At 56.9% G+C, this 17189-nt stretch overlaps 1 protein-coding gene across 3 annotated transcripts in view; it reads right to left on the bottom strand.

The window, feature by feature from the left end:
* Nucleotides 1-392: 392 nt before the first annotated feature.
* The window catches only part of OSBP2 (oxysterol binding protein 2), a 127444-nt gene continuing 110647 nt past the window's right edge, over nt 393-17189 (bottom strand). For all 3 annotated transcript variants that reach the window (XM_065033953.1, XM_065033951.1, XM_065033952.1), the window contains 9 exons: nt 16718-16784; nt 16196-16363; nt 11408-11653; nt 7494-7614; nt 5573-5676; nt 5120-5215; nt 4129-4313; nt 2900-3120; nt 393-2721 (listed from right to left, as the gene is read on the bottom strand). In XM_065033953.1, coding sequence (XP_064890025.1) covers nt 2579-2721; nt 2900-3120; nt 4129-4313; nt 5120-5215; nt 5573-5676; nt 7494-7614; nt 11408-11653; nt 16196-16363; nt 16718-16784 — 1351 coding nt within the window. In that variant the 3' untranslated portion in view covers nt 393-2578. The remainder of the gene's footprint in view (nt 2722-2899; nt 3121-4128; nt 4314-5119; nt 5216-5572; nt 5677-7493; nt 7615-11407; nt 11654-16195; nt 16364-16717; nt 16785-17189) is intronic.

Below are 17189 nucleotides of genomic sequence, written 5' to 3'. Positions count from 1 at the left end.
GGGAAAGCCCAGAGGTCCGCACCCCTGGGCCGGGACACCCGGCAGCTCTCACCAGCTGCATCCCACAGCAAGTGCGGCCGTTCGGATCATTTAAGAGCTGCAGCAGCTTCACTGAGCGACGGGGAAACCTCCAGGCAGGGTCGGGAAGGAGTAAATAGACCGAACAGCTGCTGTGACACATGGGGACGCAGCCCGGAGCATCCCAAACACAGGGGATACCAAGTGTTGCCCTTCAAACCCCAAATGCATCGTTTCTAGACGGAAATAGCTTTGAACGCTACCATATCCAGCTCTGGAGCAAAATGTTGCCTCTCTAATTTGGGAATTACTCCATCACCCCTATGTCATACCTCGGGGAATCGTACTCGTGCTACAAAAACTCAGACAGACACTTCTGTCTTCATTATTTTTCATCTATTGTGTACCATAGAAATTTAAGCAAAATAATTTTATATATATTTTTATATATATATATAAATTAGAAGCAAATAAATAAGATTAAAGGGTATAGTGAATCAGTGGGCGTTGCCACTCCAACAGTCACTCACTACGGTTACGCCGTACAAGGTCTAGAGCTACTGCACACGTAGGTTTGCTGTAAATCACGGGTATGGAGGTGCTGGAGAAGCCGACCAGGAGGAGACGGATGGTTGAGGAACCTGATTGCGTAGGTGTCCCATGTGCAGCCTGGGTATTCCAGTTACCATTGCCTCAAAGTTCGTTATTGCTAATTATCTTCCAAGGTGGATGTGACAGTCCAGCTGGGGGTGGCCTCTGACCCGCGGGAGGCAGCAGTCAGTGTGACACGACGAGGACACGGAGAAGAAGACACTAAAAATGAGATCTGATGGAGCAAATGCAGGTGCCCAGGTCTCCTTGACACTCCCTGGCCCAGCAGATCCCATCTTCAGCGTCCTGCCACCCTCTGGCGCTGGGGACCGGCGGTATTGCCCACATGGCCAGTACCCAAGCGATGGCTCCTGACACGGTCAGGGCTCGCTCTGCTCCTCCTGCGGGGCCAGAGGGGTGAGCAGGAACATGGGGCTCCCCCTGCCCTGTGCTCAGGCTGCTTTAGTGACCTGAAACTGCTCCTGGGACAGACCAGCCCCAAGGGAGGATGAGAAGCAGAGCCCGGCACCCCCCAGGCTCGGCCTGTGACCCCCACACTGGGGGATGCACCCAGACCTGTCTGGCTTCATGGGGTGAGAGACCCAGGACCGGGCTGCATCCCAGAGATGCTCCATCCCAGAGATGCTACATCCCAGGGATGCTCCACCCCAGAGATGCCCCATATCCCAGGGACGCTCCATCCCAGGGACGCTCCACCCCAGAGATGCCCCATCCCAGGGATGCTCCATCCCAGGGATGCTCCATCCCAGGGATGCTCCATCCCACGGACGCTCCACCCCAGAGATGCCCCATCCCAGGGACGCTCCATCCCAGAGATGCCCCATCCCAGGGATGCTCCATCCCAGGGACGCTCCACCCCAGAGATGCTCCATCCTAGAGATGCTCCATCCCAGGGATGCTCCATCCCAAAGACACTCCATCCTAGGGATGCTCCATCCCAGAGATGCTCCATCCCAGGGACGCTCCATCCCAGAGATGCTCCATCCCAGCAGCACCGCAGCATCGCTCCTCCTCCTGCCCGGCGTCAGGCCAGCTCTGCAGGGAGACGCGGCCGCAAACCCGGCACCGAGGTCGGGGGAACCGGTACGCGGGGCCGGAGCATCGCTGGTCCGCAAACCGCTGCGCTCTGGGTCTGCCAGGCGCTCCAGCCTCGGCGAGGCCATTTCCCCCTGTGGATGTGGTTGCAGGAAAACCAAACCAAACCAACCTCACTCAAATCACTCTCACAAAGCATCGTGTTAAAGACAGTCCCAAGCCTTGACTAAACACAGCAGACTGTGGGGAATCTGCTCAAACACTTCTTGAAAAGAAAAACAGGTTAAAAAAAAAGCTGAAATATCCTAATTGGTGTTACTGGGATGACTGGGCACTGCAGGAACCACCAAGAGCCTCCAGGATCAAGCGCCACGGCCCCTGGAGATAGTTTTCTGAGCAGGACACAAGGTTGGTTTTGTCCGTCTGTGAAGGAACCTGAACCAAGAGCAGCCTTTTTTAAAAAAAATAAATCCATAAAGTCCACACACAAATGGGGGGAAAAATAATGTGAAAGAAAAGAGCCCACACAGATGCACGGCATCCCCACAACGTGAGTATCTTTGGAAGTCAACGTCTCAGCCGATAAAGCTGAGGCGCTGAAAGATATAGGCAGCAACTCCTGATAGCAATAAATATGTTCGGCTAAAAACAAACCAGATCCACGTGTCCTCGTTCCTATTTAGTCGCTGAAAAAGCCATCATTAAAAAAAAAGGATGCTATTTATTAGTGCATAAAAAAATAGGTTTGGAATCCCTGTTGAGATTTGCTTTTCAAATTTCCGCACGTATTGACTCTGTGTGTGTTTGCACTGTGAGCTGCCGGCGGGACGCTGCCAGCGTGTCCCCTCTGTCCCTCTGCCTGTCCCGGTGAGCCGAGGCGCGGGGTCGGCCGCCCCGGTGTGAGCCGGGCGGCTCAGAAGATGTCGGGGCACATGCTCCAGTCCTGCTTGTCCTTGGCCTCCCAGTAGCCGCCCTTGTAGACGCAGATCAGCTCTCCCGTCACAGCATCCACCTTGCGCTCGAACCACAGCGGGATGTAGCCCTCGTAGTCCTTGCCTGGCCGGGGAGAGGCAGGGGGTGAGGGCTGCGTGTCCCGAGGAGCCCCGCGCTCCCTCACCCACCCAAATCAACACCAGGTCCTTCCGTCACCCCCCAAACCTGGGGGGTTTCTCCGCCACATCCCCCTCCCACGGCGAGGGGCGCCCGGTCCCCACCGGTGTCCCCAGCACCTCACCTTCCTCCAGGGCCTCCACGGCCTCGGCCTCGCGCCGCCGGCGCACGGCCCGCTGCTTCTCCTCCAGCCGCTGCTTCTCCACGTTGGCCTCGTCCCAGCGGCCGCTCTCCATGAGGCGCTGGTCGGGCCGCAGCCGGCTGTCCGTGGGCGCCACGCGCTCCTCGGGCTCGTTCAGCGTCAGGGCCAGGTCCGAGAAGAAATACATGTTCTCGGCGTTCTCCCTGCGGCCGGAGAGCCCTGGTCAGGACAGCGGAGCTGCAGCTGACCCCGAGCAGCGCTCCCCAGCTCCTCACGGCCTCGCGTCTCACCCCAGCCCCACCAAGGCTGCTCCTGCTGCCCCAAACCACACGTGCAGAGGGAGCACGGCCTCCCACCCTCAAAGCCGAGATGCTGATGATGCATCAACGGGCATCTCACAGGGGAACAGAGAGCTCTCCTCCGCTGGCTCCGCACAGGGAAGCTAAAAGCCAAGCCTATGAACCATAAGTGCTATATTCCCCAGACGAGACACCAAACCGCATCATCAGGAGCTCCCGGATCCCCAACCGCAGAACCAGAGGCACCAAGAGCAGGAAGGAGGCTTTCCACGGGAAATGCTCCAACAGAGCGTCTCCAAAGCAGGGACTGATCATTACCCCTTAAAAGAATGAATCCTGTCCGCAATTGCTAACCTAAAGGTATGTAAATGCTCTCACTTTTAAGTCAGTTTGCTCGTCTAATGAAGAGGGACCTGCAAAACACCAAAAAAGAAACTACACCCTTGCAGCTTTAGACATTCTGGAGCCTGCGCAATAAGTTCGGTCTTGTTTTAACACCTATCTATAAAATGTCCTTTAGCTGAACATTGCTCATTATCGGCTGCAACGACTCTGTCACGAATACGCAAATGCGTAACCAATTGGCTCTTCAGGACAGCAAGACAAAGGAGCCAACATCTCCTCATCATGGCCAGCAGCCCAAAAACACATAACAGGTAACCCTGGCTGCCCAAAACCTGCCTGCAAAGGTCCCCCAAAGCCACTGTCCCCTTGCAGGGACTTGCTGTCCCCTCCTGCTTCCTGCTCACACCCTGGAAAAAGCCACACAGCCACCTAAAGTCCTGCTTCCTTCCCATGTCCTCAGGCTGGGGACACGAGTCCCCTGCACCCCGCGGGGCTCAGGGTGACACCGTGAATCCCCATCCCGCTGTGGCACCCCAAGCACAGCACCCCGCGCGAGGGGGGACTCACGGGAGGGGGTACTTCTTCCACAGGACCTTTGGGGACAGCGTCTGATAGACAGTTTTCTGCTTGCCCTCCATGCTGGTGCTGCCGTGACTGCTCTGCACGATCTTGGAGCACTCCATCTTCTCGTCCCACGTGCCGGACATGACATAGTGGGCTTTACCGTCGGCGTCGCTCACCACCCCTGTCACCTGGAAGAAGAACACGACTCTGGTGGTGTTTGGAAGTGCTCAGAGGACACGGAGGGGTGCAGGGGGGCAGAACCTTCTCCAGGTGCCCCAACTGGAGCATCTGGGCTGGGAGTTGCACAGCCTTGGACATGAGCTGCATGGGGGGAGCATGGGCTCATCCTGACCATGCAGGTGGGTCTACAGAACATCCAACCCATTCCAGGTCTCAGTGCTAAATCTCCAGCACATGGAGAGCCAAAACAGGCTTGGAGGTTCCCCCCAGCCCTACCTGGTGACACAGCATCAGAGAATCACAGAATACTGTGGGCTGACAGAACCTTCACAGTCCACCCCCTGCCATGAGCAGGGACATCTTCACCAGCTCAGGTTGCTCAGAGCCCCGTCCAGCCTGGCCTGGGATGTCTCCAGGGATGGTTCATCCACCACCTCTCTGGCCAACCTGGGCCAGGCTCTCACCACCCTCAGGGCAACAATTTCTTCCTCATTTACGGCCTCAATATCCCTCCTTTAGTTTAAAACCATCACCCCTTGTCCTATCACAACAGACTCTGCTCAAAAGTCTGTTCCATCTTTCTCATCAGCCCCTTTTAAGTCCAGAAAGGCCACAATAAGGTCTCCCCGGAGCTTCTCCAGGCTGAACACCCCAGCTCTCTCAGCCCATCAGGGGTGACACGGTGACTCCACAGCCCCGTGCTGGGGCTTGTCCCAGCCATGGTACTGGGACCATGTGAGCCCGGCTTAGAGGGAAGAGACAGGTCTCACCCCGTGCAAGGTGGCAAGGAGCAGCAAGATATCTGGATACGCACCTTTCGGGGGACGTCCCTGGAGAAGTAGCTGTAGGGGGTAAATTTCAGCTGGCATTTATCTTTTGACTTATGGTTAACAATCTCTATTTCACCAGACTAGATGGAAGACACAGAACCACAGCGAGTGAGAGACTTTGCAAGAAGACAAATCAGACATTAGTTGTAGTTCGTGCGGGTACAAACCAACACCAGCTGCAGCATTGATTCTGGCAGCAGCCACTACATCAGCCGCCCCCTCAGCCCCACGGCTCGCGAGCAGCAGGGTAAAACCCAACCCACACATGACCACTCTGTCCCACAGAGCTGCCGGCCTTGAGAAGAGCCTTTGAGAGCTCCAAGAAGTGTCCCTGTCAGGGAAGGGGTACAGTGGGGACCCCCAGCAGGGCCCTTCCAGCCCCCTGCCCCTCCCCAGAGCCAGGCAGGACCCATCAACTCACACCTGCAGCCACCGACCTGGTCAATCCAGAGCTTGCCCACAATGATGTTGTGCACGGTTGAGGTGACTTTCCTCCAGACGTAGTGATTCCCGCTGGAGTGAAACTCGAGGTGGATGGCACCTGCGGAGAGAGAAGCAGCCCCGAGCTCAGCACTGGCAGATGGCCGGGCTGCCCTGGGGCTCAATTGTAGAATAGTTTGGGTTGGAGGGGCCTTCCCAGCTCCCCAGTGCCCCCCCTGCCATGAGCAGGGACATCTGCACCAGCTCAGGTTGCTCAGAGCCCCGTCCAGCCTGGCCTGGGATGTCTCCAGGGATGGTTCATCCACCACCTCTCTGGCCAACCTGGGCCAGGCTCTCACCACCCTCAGGGCAACAATTCCTTCCTCGTTTCCAGCCTGAATCTCCCTTCTTTAGTTTAAAACCATCACCCCTTGTCCTATCACAACAGGCCCTGCTCAAAAGTCTGTCCCCATCTTTCTCATCAGCCCCTTTTAAGTCCAGAAAGGTCATAATAAGGTCTCCCTGGAGCTTCTCTTCTCACACAGAATCCCAGAGTGTCAGGGGTTGAAGGGACCTGGAAAGCTCATCCAGTGCAATCCCCCCATGGAGCAGGAACACCCAGATGAGGTTACACAGGAAGGTGTCCAGGCGGGTTGGAATGTCTGCACAGAAGGAGACTCCACAACCCCCTGGGCAGCCTGGGCCAGGCTCTGCCACCCTCACCCCCAACAAGTTTCTTCTCAGATTTAAGTGGAACCTCCTGTGTTCCAGTTTGCACCCATTGCCCCTTGTCCTGTCACTGGTTGTCACCCAGAAGAGCCTGGCTCCATCCTCCTGACACTCCCCCTTTCCATATTGATCCCCAGGAATGAGTCCCCCCTCAGTCTCCTCTTGTCCAGCCCCAGAGCCCCAGCTCCCTCAGCCTTTCCTCACACGGGAGATGCTCCACTCCCTTCAGCATCTTGGTGGCTGCGCTGGACTCTCTCCAGCAGTTCCCTGTCCTGCTGGAACTGAGGGGCCACAGCTGGACACAATATTCCAGGTGTGGTCTCCCCAGGGCAGAGCAGAGGGGCAGGAGAACCTCTCTGACCTACTGACCACCCCCTTCTAACCCACCTCAGGTACCATTGGCTTCTTGGCCACAAGGGCCAGTGCTGGCTCATGGTCACCCTGCTGTCCCCAGGACCCCCAGGTCCCTTTCCCCGAACACCCCCACTGTCTCAGCCTGTCCCCCCAGCAGAGCTGTTCCATCCCTCAATGACACCCCAGCACCCCGCTCATCCCCAGAGCTGACTCAGCCCCTCCACCTGCATTGCTCATTGTCAGCCCCTGGCAGGGCTGGGTCTGGCCTCATCCCTTGCTGCACACTCCGTGATTGCTGCAGGGAGGAGCTGCAACACCTGCAGGGCCCCTGCCCTCCTCCTGCCTACCCAAATCACTCATTTCCAAAGCAGGTCAGAAACAGGCTGCCTGGCTGTCTCGCAGTGTCACAAGCCCAGGCAGGACCAGCCCCGACCATGCTGCCCAGCACAGGGACAGGCAGGAGACCAATACAACCTTGGAATAATGGAGCTTATTGCACCTGGCTGCCACGGAGAGGGTTAGAACAGGCAACAAGCTAATGATTAACTATCATTTAGGGAGAAATCCATTGACAGGGAAGCAGGGTATTTCCAAAGCACAGCCTCTGTGGTGTTAGCAGCGAGCAAAGCTGTCTCCCTTTGCGGCTGGTATAATTTCCATTTCCAAGGCAGACAAGTTATCAAAGGGGTGTCTGTGATCGGGAGCACAGATCTGTGCTCCCACATTGCTCAGGGTGGAACTCACCGAGCTCTGCATGAACCCGAGGGATCAGCACATCGCTTTAACCTCTGGGGTATTGCACGAGCAGAGCGGGATAAAAAGCCAGTCCTGATCTTCCCGGCACGAGTCACCTACCCAGTGGCATGATGGAGAGGTATTTGCCCCTGAACTTGCTGGCGATGGTGATTTCCTGCCACAACGTCCACCCTCGCTTGGAGTAGACGTGATGGGCGGCTGCCGGGGGGTGATGGCTCACCTGGGGAGAGGAGAAAAAGCCGTAAGGTCACGGCCACCAGCACCGGAGAGCCTCGGTGAGCACTCGGCCATCGCGGCGTGACTCCCAGGAGAGGCGATGGCTCCACGCCAGCTTTGGCGCTAAGGATGCTCCGCTGACTTGAACACCTCAGTCTTTCCTGGGCATTGGGGTGACCTCCCGTGAGCTCCCCGGCAGCATGAGCAGGTGCACTGAGCTCCTGCCAGGATTTTCTAATGCTCATTACACACAGAATCACAGAGTCCCAGAATGTCAGGGGTTGAAGGGCCCTGGAAAGCTCATCCAGTGCAATCCCCCCATGGAGCAGGAACACCCAGATGAGGTTACACAGGAAGGTGTCCAGGCGGGTTGGAATGTCTGCACAGAAGGAGACTCCACAACCCCCTGGGCAGCCTGGGCCAGGCTCTGCCACCCTCACCCCCAACAAGTTTCTTCTCAGATTTAAGTGGAACCTCCTGTGTTCCAGTTTGCACCCATTGCCCCTTGTCCTATCACTGGTTGTCACCAGAAGAGCCTGGCTCCATCCTCCTGACACTCACCCTTTAAATATCTGTAAACATTAATGAGGTCACCCCTCAGTCTCCTCTTGTCCAGCTCCAGAGCCCCAGCTCCCTCAGCCTTTCCTCACACGGGAGATGCTCCACTCCCTTCAGCATCTTGGTGGCTTAGCAAAGCTTCAGCTGTATAAACTTAACGCGAGCAACTATTGCTGCGAGATGATGCTGTACTGAGACCCCAGGACACAGCTCTGCTCTCCAGTGATCCTGGTTGAGAAACATGGATGTGCTGACATCCAGCCTAGGTCACCAGTAATCCCAGTAATGCCTCTCCTACCAGCAGCTGCTCCCACTGCCCTGACTGGGAACCCCCAGGGTACACACGTCCCCAGGTTGTCAGAGACACATGGACCTGACCTGCCAAGACCTTGGCTTTGTTCCTGCAGACACAGTGGGCTGGAAAAGCAGATCCGACATCCCCCATCCCAAGGATGATGTGTAAAAGGACGGAGCTCGTGCTCTCCGGCACCATAGAAGCTGCGCAAAGCCACGGTGGGGGCCGGACACCCCGAGCACAGAGCTGTGTTCTCACCGGGGCTCACCCTGCCGACACCGCACACACCTCCCATCACCGGGAACCACCGCGCCCCGATGGCCACGCCACCCCGGTCAGAGATTAATTCCACCAAGGTAATTACAGGCTGAGCACCCCAAGCTGCTGGATTACAAACATGAGCAGAGCAAGGGCCTCACCATTATATCCCACTGTCACCAGCAGGAGAAAATCCTATTTGGATAACTGGATTTCAGGCACAAGATTACCAACGCTTCACTCGGCACATTGGCAGCTGAGCAGCACATGCAGGGAAAGTTCCGAGCAGTGGGAAGGGCGTCTGTCTGTCTGTCCCACATCAACTAGGGCAAGAAGCACCAACGCAGAGCTGCGCTGTCACCAAGTGTGCCCTTTGAGATGGCTCCAGGAGGGAGATTTAGAGGCTCATGGACCGAAGGCTCCAGAGTGCTGCGAGGGAGCGGGTTTGCTCCCAGTTACAGTAAGTCTAATTTTGGATGAAGCTCGTGTGCCATGTCAGCAAGGGCTCCAGCCCGGCCTGTGCTCAGCTAATGTGGACGTGTCAGAAACACCGAATTTGGGTACGGACACAGGAAAATCGGGACCAACTGGTAAAAGGAATTCAGGGCAGGTTATTTATTTGGGAAGGAATTAGGGACACAAGAGGGAGGGTGGTGAAAAAGAGGGGGAAGAAATGAGGAAAGGGATGGTAGAGTGATGCGGTCAGGGCTGTCCGGCAGTACCCCAGTCAGGGTAATAACGCCCCTGTTGTTCTGACTGCACCCCGGGAGGATGAGGATGTTGCTGGCTACGGGACGGATTGAGCATCCTGGGAAGGAATCATCGAATTCCTACAACACTTGGCTGAGCAGCATGAGAACCCAGGGAGACAGGGACCAGGAGGGTGCTGGAGAACAGAGATCCCAGATTTCTCCGGGCTGTGCACAAAGCCAGTGGGGAACCGGGCTGTGTGGCAGGATGGGAATCACTGCCGGGCGAGGGAGGTGACGGTGTGTGTGACGCTGGGATGAACCTGAGCTCTGCTACGCTCACAGCAAAGTGCCGGGGGATGCCAGGAGAGATGCTGCTGCCTCCAGTCCCGGCCGTGTGGGAAGGGGATGCGTGTTGGCAGCTGTAGCTCGTTACACTCCGGTCAGCAGCATCCTGGCTCCTGCAGCCCAGGGCATGAGCGCACAAGACTGGGACTAACCACCTGGCATCCTGGGGACGATCGAAGCCGGCTGACATCAGGCATGCAGCCTGGGATGGTGCAAAGGGACAGCAGAGACACAGATCTTGGAGACGAGCTGCTGCAGGACCCTTCCTTTTGTCATGAGCAGGGGGTCACGTTTCCAGGAGACCCCACACAGCCTGTTCACCCTCACAGCCTGGACGAGAGAGATGGGAGGTGATGGGACATGACAGGAGGTGATGGGATGTGACAGGAGGTGATGGGAAGTGATGGGATGTGATGGGAGGTGAAAGGAGGTGCCATCCTGCCTCGGTCAGAGCATTGCAGGAGTCTGCCAGGCCTGGGCACTCGTTACCACGAGGGGGCTTTGTCCACACGTGCATGTCCAACCAGGAGCTGATGGCTGAGCACGGCACCTGCTGCAGCGACTGCTCCAAATCTGGGTATGAAGGCTTGGAGCAGATGATGATGAGGGACAGGGACAAGCTAAAGCATGTCAGGAGACACAAGGATGCTGGTGCAAGTCTGGGCCTCATCACTGTGTATTCTCAGAGTGCCCCATCCGCATGTCTGAAATCTGCTGTGAGCATCCCACGGCACAGCACGGTGTGCCCAGATCAGCAGCAAGACCCTTGCCCATGCAATGCCCACCCCAAAAAATGTCCCCCACAGGTCTCAGCGACATGGTCTGCTGAACAGCTCTGCAGCTCCTGGACCTGCATCAGCCTCTGCAGGTTGACCAAGGTTTGTGATTTTGTTTGATGCTTCTGAACACAGACAGACATGACGGTTGCTCTGTCCCTGAGATGGCACAGCCATCCCCTGGAGGGCAGACAGCCCCCCGCACTGTGACTTCCCGTCCCTCCCCAGGAATCCAGGACAGATCAGCCAAGTGTGCTAAATACTAAACAGTCAATTTTCTTCCCAGGTCTCAACTCATTAAGTGCTCCAGGTTTTTAATTAAGACCTGCTGTGTGACTGACGTGTGCCAGATGCGCTCTGCAGTTAGAGCACAGGGCTGGCAGAGGTTCTTGGGTTGACCCCAGGCTCTGAAACTAAAAGATTTCAGTTCAACAAGAGAGAAATGAGACCCAGCCCAAGAAACAGGGATAACAGTGCCAGAGCTCGCAGCATCGCCAGCGTGGCTGGGAGGGAGCTCGGGTGAGGAGAGTTTCTCCTTTTCTGCTCAAGTGTTGGGATGTGGCAGCAGCCCCAGCCCCACGCAGGCTGCCAGGACACCCAGCGGGGTGACGGACACCCTTCTGCTCCCCTTCACAGAATCATAGAATGTTAGCGATTGGAAGTGACCTCAAAAGATCATCTAGTCCAATTCTCCCACCTCCTGCTTTGCAACACTGCGATGGGCACACTCTGCCTCTGAGAAATGCCTTGGGCTGTGCCTGCTGCTGCTCCTGCCAACAGCAACAGCAACGCGCTGGCTGTCATGGCTCAGAGGGAGGAGATGCTGGGTCTCCTTCAGAGAAGGAATGATTTGCCTGGACACCAGCAGCTTACCTGCTCACACAGGGATCGGAAACCCAACTCCTCCAGCCGGTCGAGCTCATAGGTTTCCCCCAGCAGCGGGTTGAATGGCTTTGCGGTGCGGTGGACTGTGGTCGAGTAGGAAGACACTGAAAATGCAGCAACGAAGCACATCTGCTCTGTGGAGCTCTCGCACTTGACCGCTTTGTCCAGCAGCTCGTGGTACTCCAGGTCCTCGGTCAGCCTCTGCAGCATGGAGAGCGGCTCGTTGAAGTTCACCTGGAGGGGAACACGCTGGGATCAGCAGAGCAGGAGAGATGCCGAGGTGAGCACTTCACCCTTTGCCTTTTTCTCCTGGCACTGCACCCTGATCAGCACTAACAACCAGCACACCGGGCTCCCCAAGCACAGTGTGATGCACCCCAAGAGCCGCGGATCTGGTGTGGCTGGAAACTGCTGAATCGAAGCCGCAGCCCCTGGGACAGCACGGGGCTGGATGTGCCAAGGCACGCTGCCTGCACGCTGCCTCTGCAGGGCTACACAGACAGTAAATAAGGGCAAGAAACACGTGCTGTGCTCCCTGAACCGAACTGCCAGAGCATGAAGGCTTTGAAGTTCCCAGCTGAGGTGTGTTGGGGAGCTGGCAGCCCCACAAGAGAACCAGATATCATAGAATCACAGATGGTTTGTGTTGGAGGGCCCTTCCCAGCTCCCCCAGTGCCCCCCCTGCCATGAGCAGGGACATCTTCACCAGCTCAGGTTGCTCAGAGCCCCGTCCAGCCTGGCCTGGGATGTCTCCAGGGATGGTTCATCCACCACCTCTCTGGCCAACCTGGGACAGGCTCTCACCACCCTCAGGGACAACAATTTCTTCCTCATTTACGGCCTCAATATCCCTCCTTTAGTTTAAAACCATCACCCCTTGTCCTATCACAACAGGCCCTGCTCAAACATCTGTCCCCATCTTTCTTATGGGCCCCTTTTAGGTCCAGAAAGGCCACACTAAGGTCTCCCCGCAGCTTCTCTTCTCCAGCTGAACACCCCAGCTCTCTCACCTGTCCCCAGCAGAGCTGTTCCAGCCTCGGGTCATTCCTGTGGCTCCTCTGGCCCCTCTCCAGCAGCTCCATGTGTGTCCTGTGCTGGGGACCCAGAGCTGGACCAGCACTGCAGGGGGGTCTCACAGAGTGGGGCAGAGGGGCAGGATCCCCCAAACCTGCTGCCCATGAGGCTGGGGATGCAGCCCAGGGTGCGATCGGCCTTTGGGCTGTGAATGCACATGGCAGCTCTTGGCCGATCTTACAGTGACGGAGCACCAGTGACCCCTAAAACGAGCCTGAGCAGCACAGCTCCCTCTCACCTCCCTGCCAGCACCACAGCGGCCACAAGCCAGATGTGAGACACGTCTGGGAGGTGCTGCTCCCCGGCAAAGCCGTCCCCAGGCCAGGTCATAGCCCAGCTGCCCAGAACACCTTGGAAAGCCCCATGTGAGGGTGTCCCTGCCCCTGGGGTGCAGCCCCAGGACAGCACCCAACCTGCAACACCCCACAGGGCAGAGAGCGGAGGGGCAGCTCCGTTTCCATCCCCAAGTCATTGCTTTGTCAGTTAGAGAATTGTGCTTTACACTAACAGGTTGAACAGGTTGCAAACATCTCCTGAAAAAAAAAAACAAACCAAACCAACCAACCAACCAAAAAAACCCCACAGTTGATTCTAGCAAGATTTTTTGTTCTGAAAAGAATAGAAATTTAAAAAATTGAAAGGAAGACGGAGATGCTTTGTCCCACGTCTTCTGCCTCAAAATCATGTGAAATTAATTTTTTCAGTTCAGAACAAAGAAACACATTTCAGAAGGAGCAGACGTTTAAGGACGGGAGAACCACTTCTATAAGCCACATTACATGTTTCATGCTAAAGGAAACTAACTCCAAATCATTCCACTCGGGGATTTAAGTAGCAGGGATCGTAGAGCGAGCTGTAGAAAGGGCAGCACCACATCCACACAACAAGCGAATCGCAGCAGCTCGAGGGAACTCCCTGGGGAGACGCGGGCGGCGGAACAAAAGCAGCTGCAGCGTCCCCACCAGCCCCGCTCGGCACCGGCGACGCTAAACCTGCCGCGGGGAAGGACGATGAACCCACCGCCAACGCAAAAGCCCCAAAGTTGTTTTCTTCCTTTTCCATGCTGTTCATTCAGAGGAAAAACTAAGGAGTGCGTTGTCGGCACAGAGAGGTTTTCAGTGCATCACGTCTCCCGGGGAAGGGGATGAGGTCTCGAGAGTTCTCTTAATTAGCCAAGAATTGGGCGAAGCGCATGGAAGGAGCAACTTGCGCCGCTCAGTGTGCACGACAGGCTCACCGAGGGTTTGCACTGTGATTAACCACGTTCCAAACAGCCCCCCGCCCGGCTGCTCCCGCTTCGCTCCAGTTACCGCAGCGGCAGCTGGAAAACCCTCACTTGGCAGCTCGTGCTGTGGAGACAGGGTGCCAGTGGCCGTTGAAAGGGGGTTAAATCGCCCCCCGTTGCCCTGCCATGGGCTGCTTGTTCTTGGGGTGAATCTCCCACAGAAATGCCACATGCAGGGGGTGCAAAGCGTCTCCCCCGCCCCGTATCCCTACAGATAACCCAGAGAGCTGACAGTGAGCAGCTGAGCCCTCTGCAACCCACGCTCTGCTGAGCGCTTCACCGAGACGGCCGTGCTGGGAAAGCAGACCCGCTCGCCCCTGGGAGCACATGGAGTAATTACATCCCTGAGCCGGGGCTGCGGTGCGGGCAGAACATATTGCTCTCGGGTTTGAACTCGGCTTCAGCAGCTCCCGGAATGATTTGATTGATATGGAAGGTGTAAATTTCCTCCCTCCAGGCCCAGGCAGCTGCTGGTATTTCACGTCCTGAGTTTATTTCTGTACCCATCACGCCTTTATCTGATATTGATGTCGCTGCGGAAATGCTAACGGATGGCGCTGGGCTGTATATCTCGGCTGGAAATAGCACGAAGAAGAGACAAACTCATCTCTCTTACTCAGAGAGCATCAGGCACTGCTTTAACAACAGCCCAAATACAATCAATTCTGCATCCCAGCCCCTGTAACACGTTCCTTCCCCTTTGCTCAGCGAAGGAGGACCCTGAATACAGTTCATGCTTTGTTGAGCTGCTCCCACACCAGCCAGTGCCACAATAACCCCCAAGTACCCTCAGCTGCTTCACAACTCTCTCAAATCTGCCAGAGTTTCACGGTTTTTGGGGAAATGGATTTCTTATGATGGCACCCAGTCCCATCCACACTGCATACTGAGCTGGGGAAGAGCTGCTGGAGACCCAGCAGCCTGGAAAGGGCTGTTTGCTCTGGAAAAACGGGCTATGGGTTTGGGGGCACTTTGGTGTGGGCAGCGTTTCATCTGGGTCCATGAGGCACAGAGCTATTTACCCGCAAGAATTACATGCACATCCCACTCACATGAGGGGGTTCCTCCAGACAGAGCCCCCAGCAAACCCTCTCCTGACCATTGCAGGGAGCCTGTGCCCCAAGGAGCAAGCACAGCAGCATCCAGAGCTGCTGTAAATTGTCCCCACAGAACCTCCTGCATTAACAAGTGGCTCTTTACAAGAAAAATAAAGAAGTTCTGTGTTGCTGGGGTGAAACACGGCCCTGCCGTGCTGTCCGTGCGAGCAGGCTGCTCCCCGAGCAGCGTGTCCCCAGGACGCAGGTTGGGGACAGGGGATCAACAACAAAGTCTCTTCTTCTTCCAGCCCCTGGCTGAGACACTCGAACCCTCAAGGATTCAAGGTGTCCTGGTTCTCTCCTTGCCTCAGCGCCGGCTGGATGTGCAGAGGACACTTGGGCAATGTCCCCCCTGCTCGCCCTGGCACCCGTGCAAGAAGCTGCAAGTGACACGGGCACTGCGGGGCTGCCGCAGCCAGCACGGGAGAAGGGATCAGTCCCAAAGAAAGAGCCGACCTGACTCAAATAGTCCCTGATGTAACAGCCCCCACGTCAGAGCTGTATCCCACACAGCAATCAGCACTGCGGCCCCGTGCTGCTGACGACAGCCGCCTCCCGCCCGCCTGGCTCAGCGCTCTGGCCGTGCCGGCTCGCTGGCAGCAGATGGATGAGTCCAAGGGTGAATAAATCGCAGGGAAGGACATCAGGCTTAGAGTCAGCAGAGCTGAGCAGCGAGGACACATCAGTGCTGCGGAGCAGATTGAGGTGGCTTCAGTGCAAAAGCCCCCCAGGATGGGGTGGCAGTAGGTGATGTGTTCCTGTCCCACTTGGGGTGGCTGTGCTGTCACAGCCCCTGGCAGGGCCACCTGGAACTGTGACCCAACCCCTCCGTACAGCCCAGAGCCCTGGTGAGGGGCTGGAGCACAAGTGTGATGGAGCGGCTGAGGGACCTGGGGGTTCAGCTGGAGAACAGGAGCTGAGGGGAGACCTTCTGATCTCTGAACTGCCTGAAAGGAGCTTGGAGCCAGGGGGGGTCGGGCTCTGCTCCCCAGGAACAAGCGCCAGGAGCAGAGGAAACGGCCTCAAGTTGCGCCAGGGGAGGTTGAGGTTGGATGTGGGAACAATTTCTTCCCCAAACGGCTGTGGGGCATTGGAACAGGCTGCCCAGGGCAGTGCTGGAGTCACCATCCCTGGTGGGTTGGACAGACGGACATGAGGTTCTCAGGACATGGGGCAGTGCCAAGGGTGGGAGAACGGTCAGACACAATGAGCTTGAGTGTCTCTTCCAACCAAAACAATTCTGTGGTTCTGTGACTCTATCAAACCGAGCCCCCAGTGTCGGCAGGCCCCTCTCTGCCCGCCTGGGACACGCTCACTCACGGGCATGGGGATCTTGGAGAGCTCTTTGCCGATGCAGTTCTTCATGATGCTCCACAGGTTAAGGCTGTAGTTGGGTTTGTCAGGGATGCGAGTCCGTCTCCTTTTCTTCGGCAGGTGATCTTTGCAAGTGGACTCATTGTAGCTGCTTTGATTTGAGCTTTCAAAGACCTGCGGAAGCAACAGAAGGAACACAGGTCTAAGCCAGGGTCACCCAGCATGACTCAACCAGACCCAGGAGCAGCAACCACAGCTCAGGAGACATCGTGTGCGCTTGTGCTGGGGAGCATGGCTGGAAGCATCTTCTCCAGGGCATGGGGGAAATAATGGTGTAATTACCCCCCAACACTGTCCCCCTTCCCTTAAGAGGGTATTCACACGGCTCACAAAGCAACCAATGCTGCTCCATCCTGGAGGCCCAAGAGGGACCTGGATGGAGAGTCCCACCACCCTCCTGCTTTCCTGCTCCCCTCCCCCGGTTTCTCCCCCCGGGACTGTCCCTCCCGCTCTGCCCAGCCAACTCACACTGTCCTCCAGGTTCCAGTCCTCGGGGTGGCCCTCGCTGGCCCCGCTCACGTTACTGCCCGAACGCCTGTGGGGAAGAAAGAACCAGACGGTGAATACAAGGAAGGGCAGAGAAAGGGAGGGAAGAGCCGGGGCTGGGGCAGCACAGCCAGCATCACCCAGAACATCTCCCTGCAGCACGCCAGGGAAGGTAACAGGGGGACGGAGGCCGTGTGCGGGTGTCAGGAGGGGTTGCTCAGCACGGGGTGTCCCAGACAGGGTGTACAGAGCCTCCCGTTTGCCAGCAGGCCCGGCGGTGTGACCGTGGCTCACACCACAGCTGCCGCCAGCTCAGACAGACACCAGGGAGGTGCAGGAGCAGATCAGGGCACACCAAGGCAAAGTGCTCCCCACTTCTGCCCGCTGCTCCCCGGCATCTCCCTCCACATCCCTGCCCAGGCTCCCCTCGAGCCCACGTCAGCTGTGGGGGCAG

This window comes from Columba livia, chromosome 17, assembly GCF_036013475.1.
Source record: "Columba livia isolate bColLiv1 breed racing homer chromosome 17, bColLiv1.pat.W.v2, whole genome shotgun sequence".
Lineage (NCBI taxonomy): Eukaryota > Metazoa > Chordata > Aves > Columbiformes > Columbidae > Columba > Columba livia.
The sequence above is the reverse complement of the archived record's forward strand: the minus strand, read 5'-3'. Positions and strand labels throughout refer to the sequence as shown.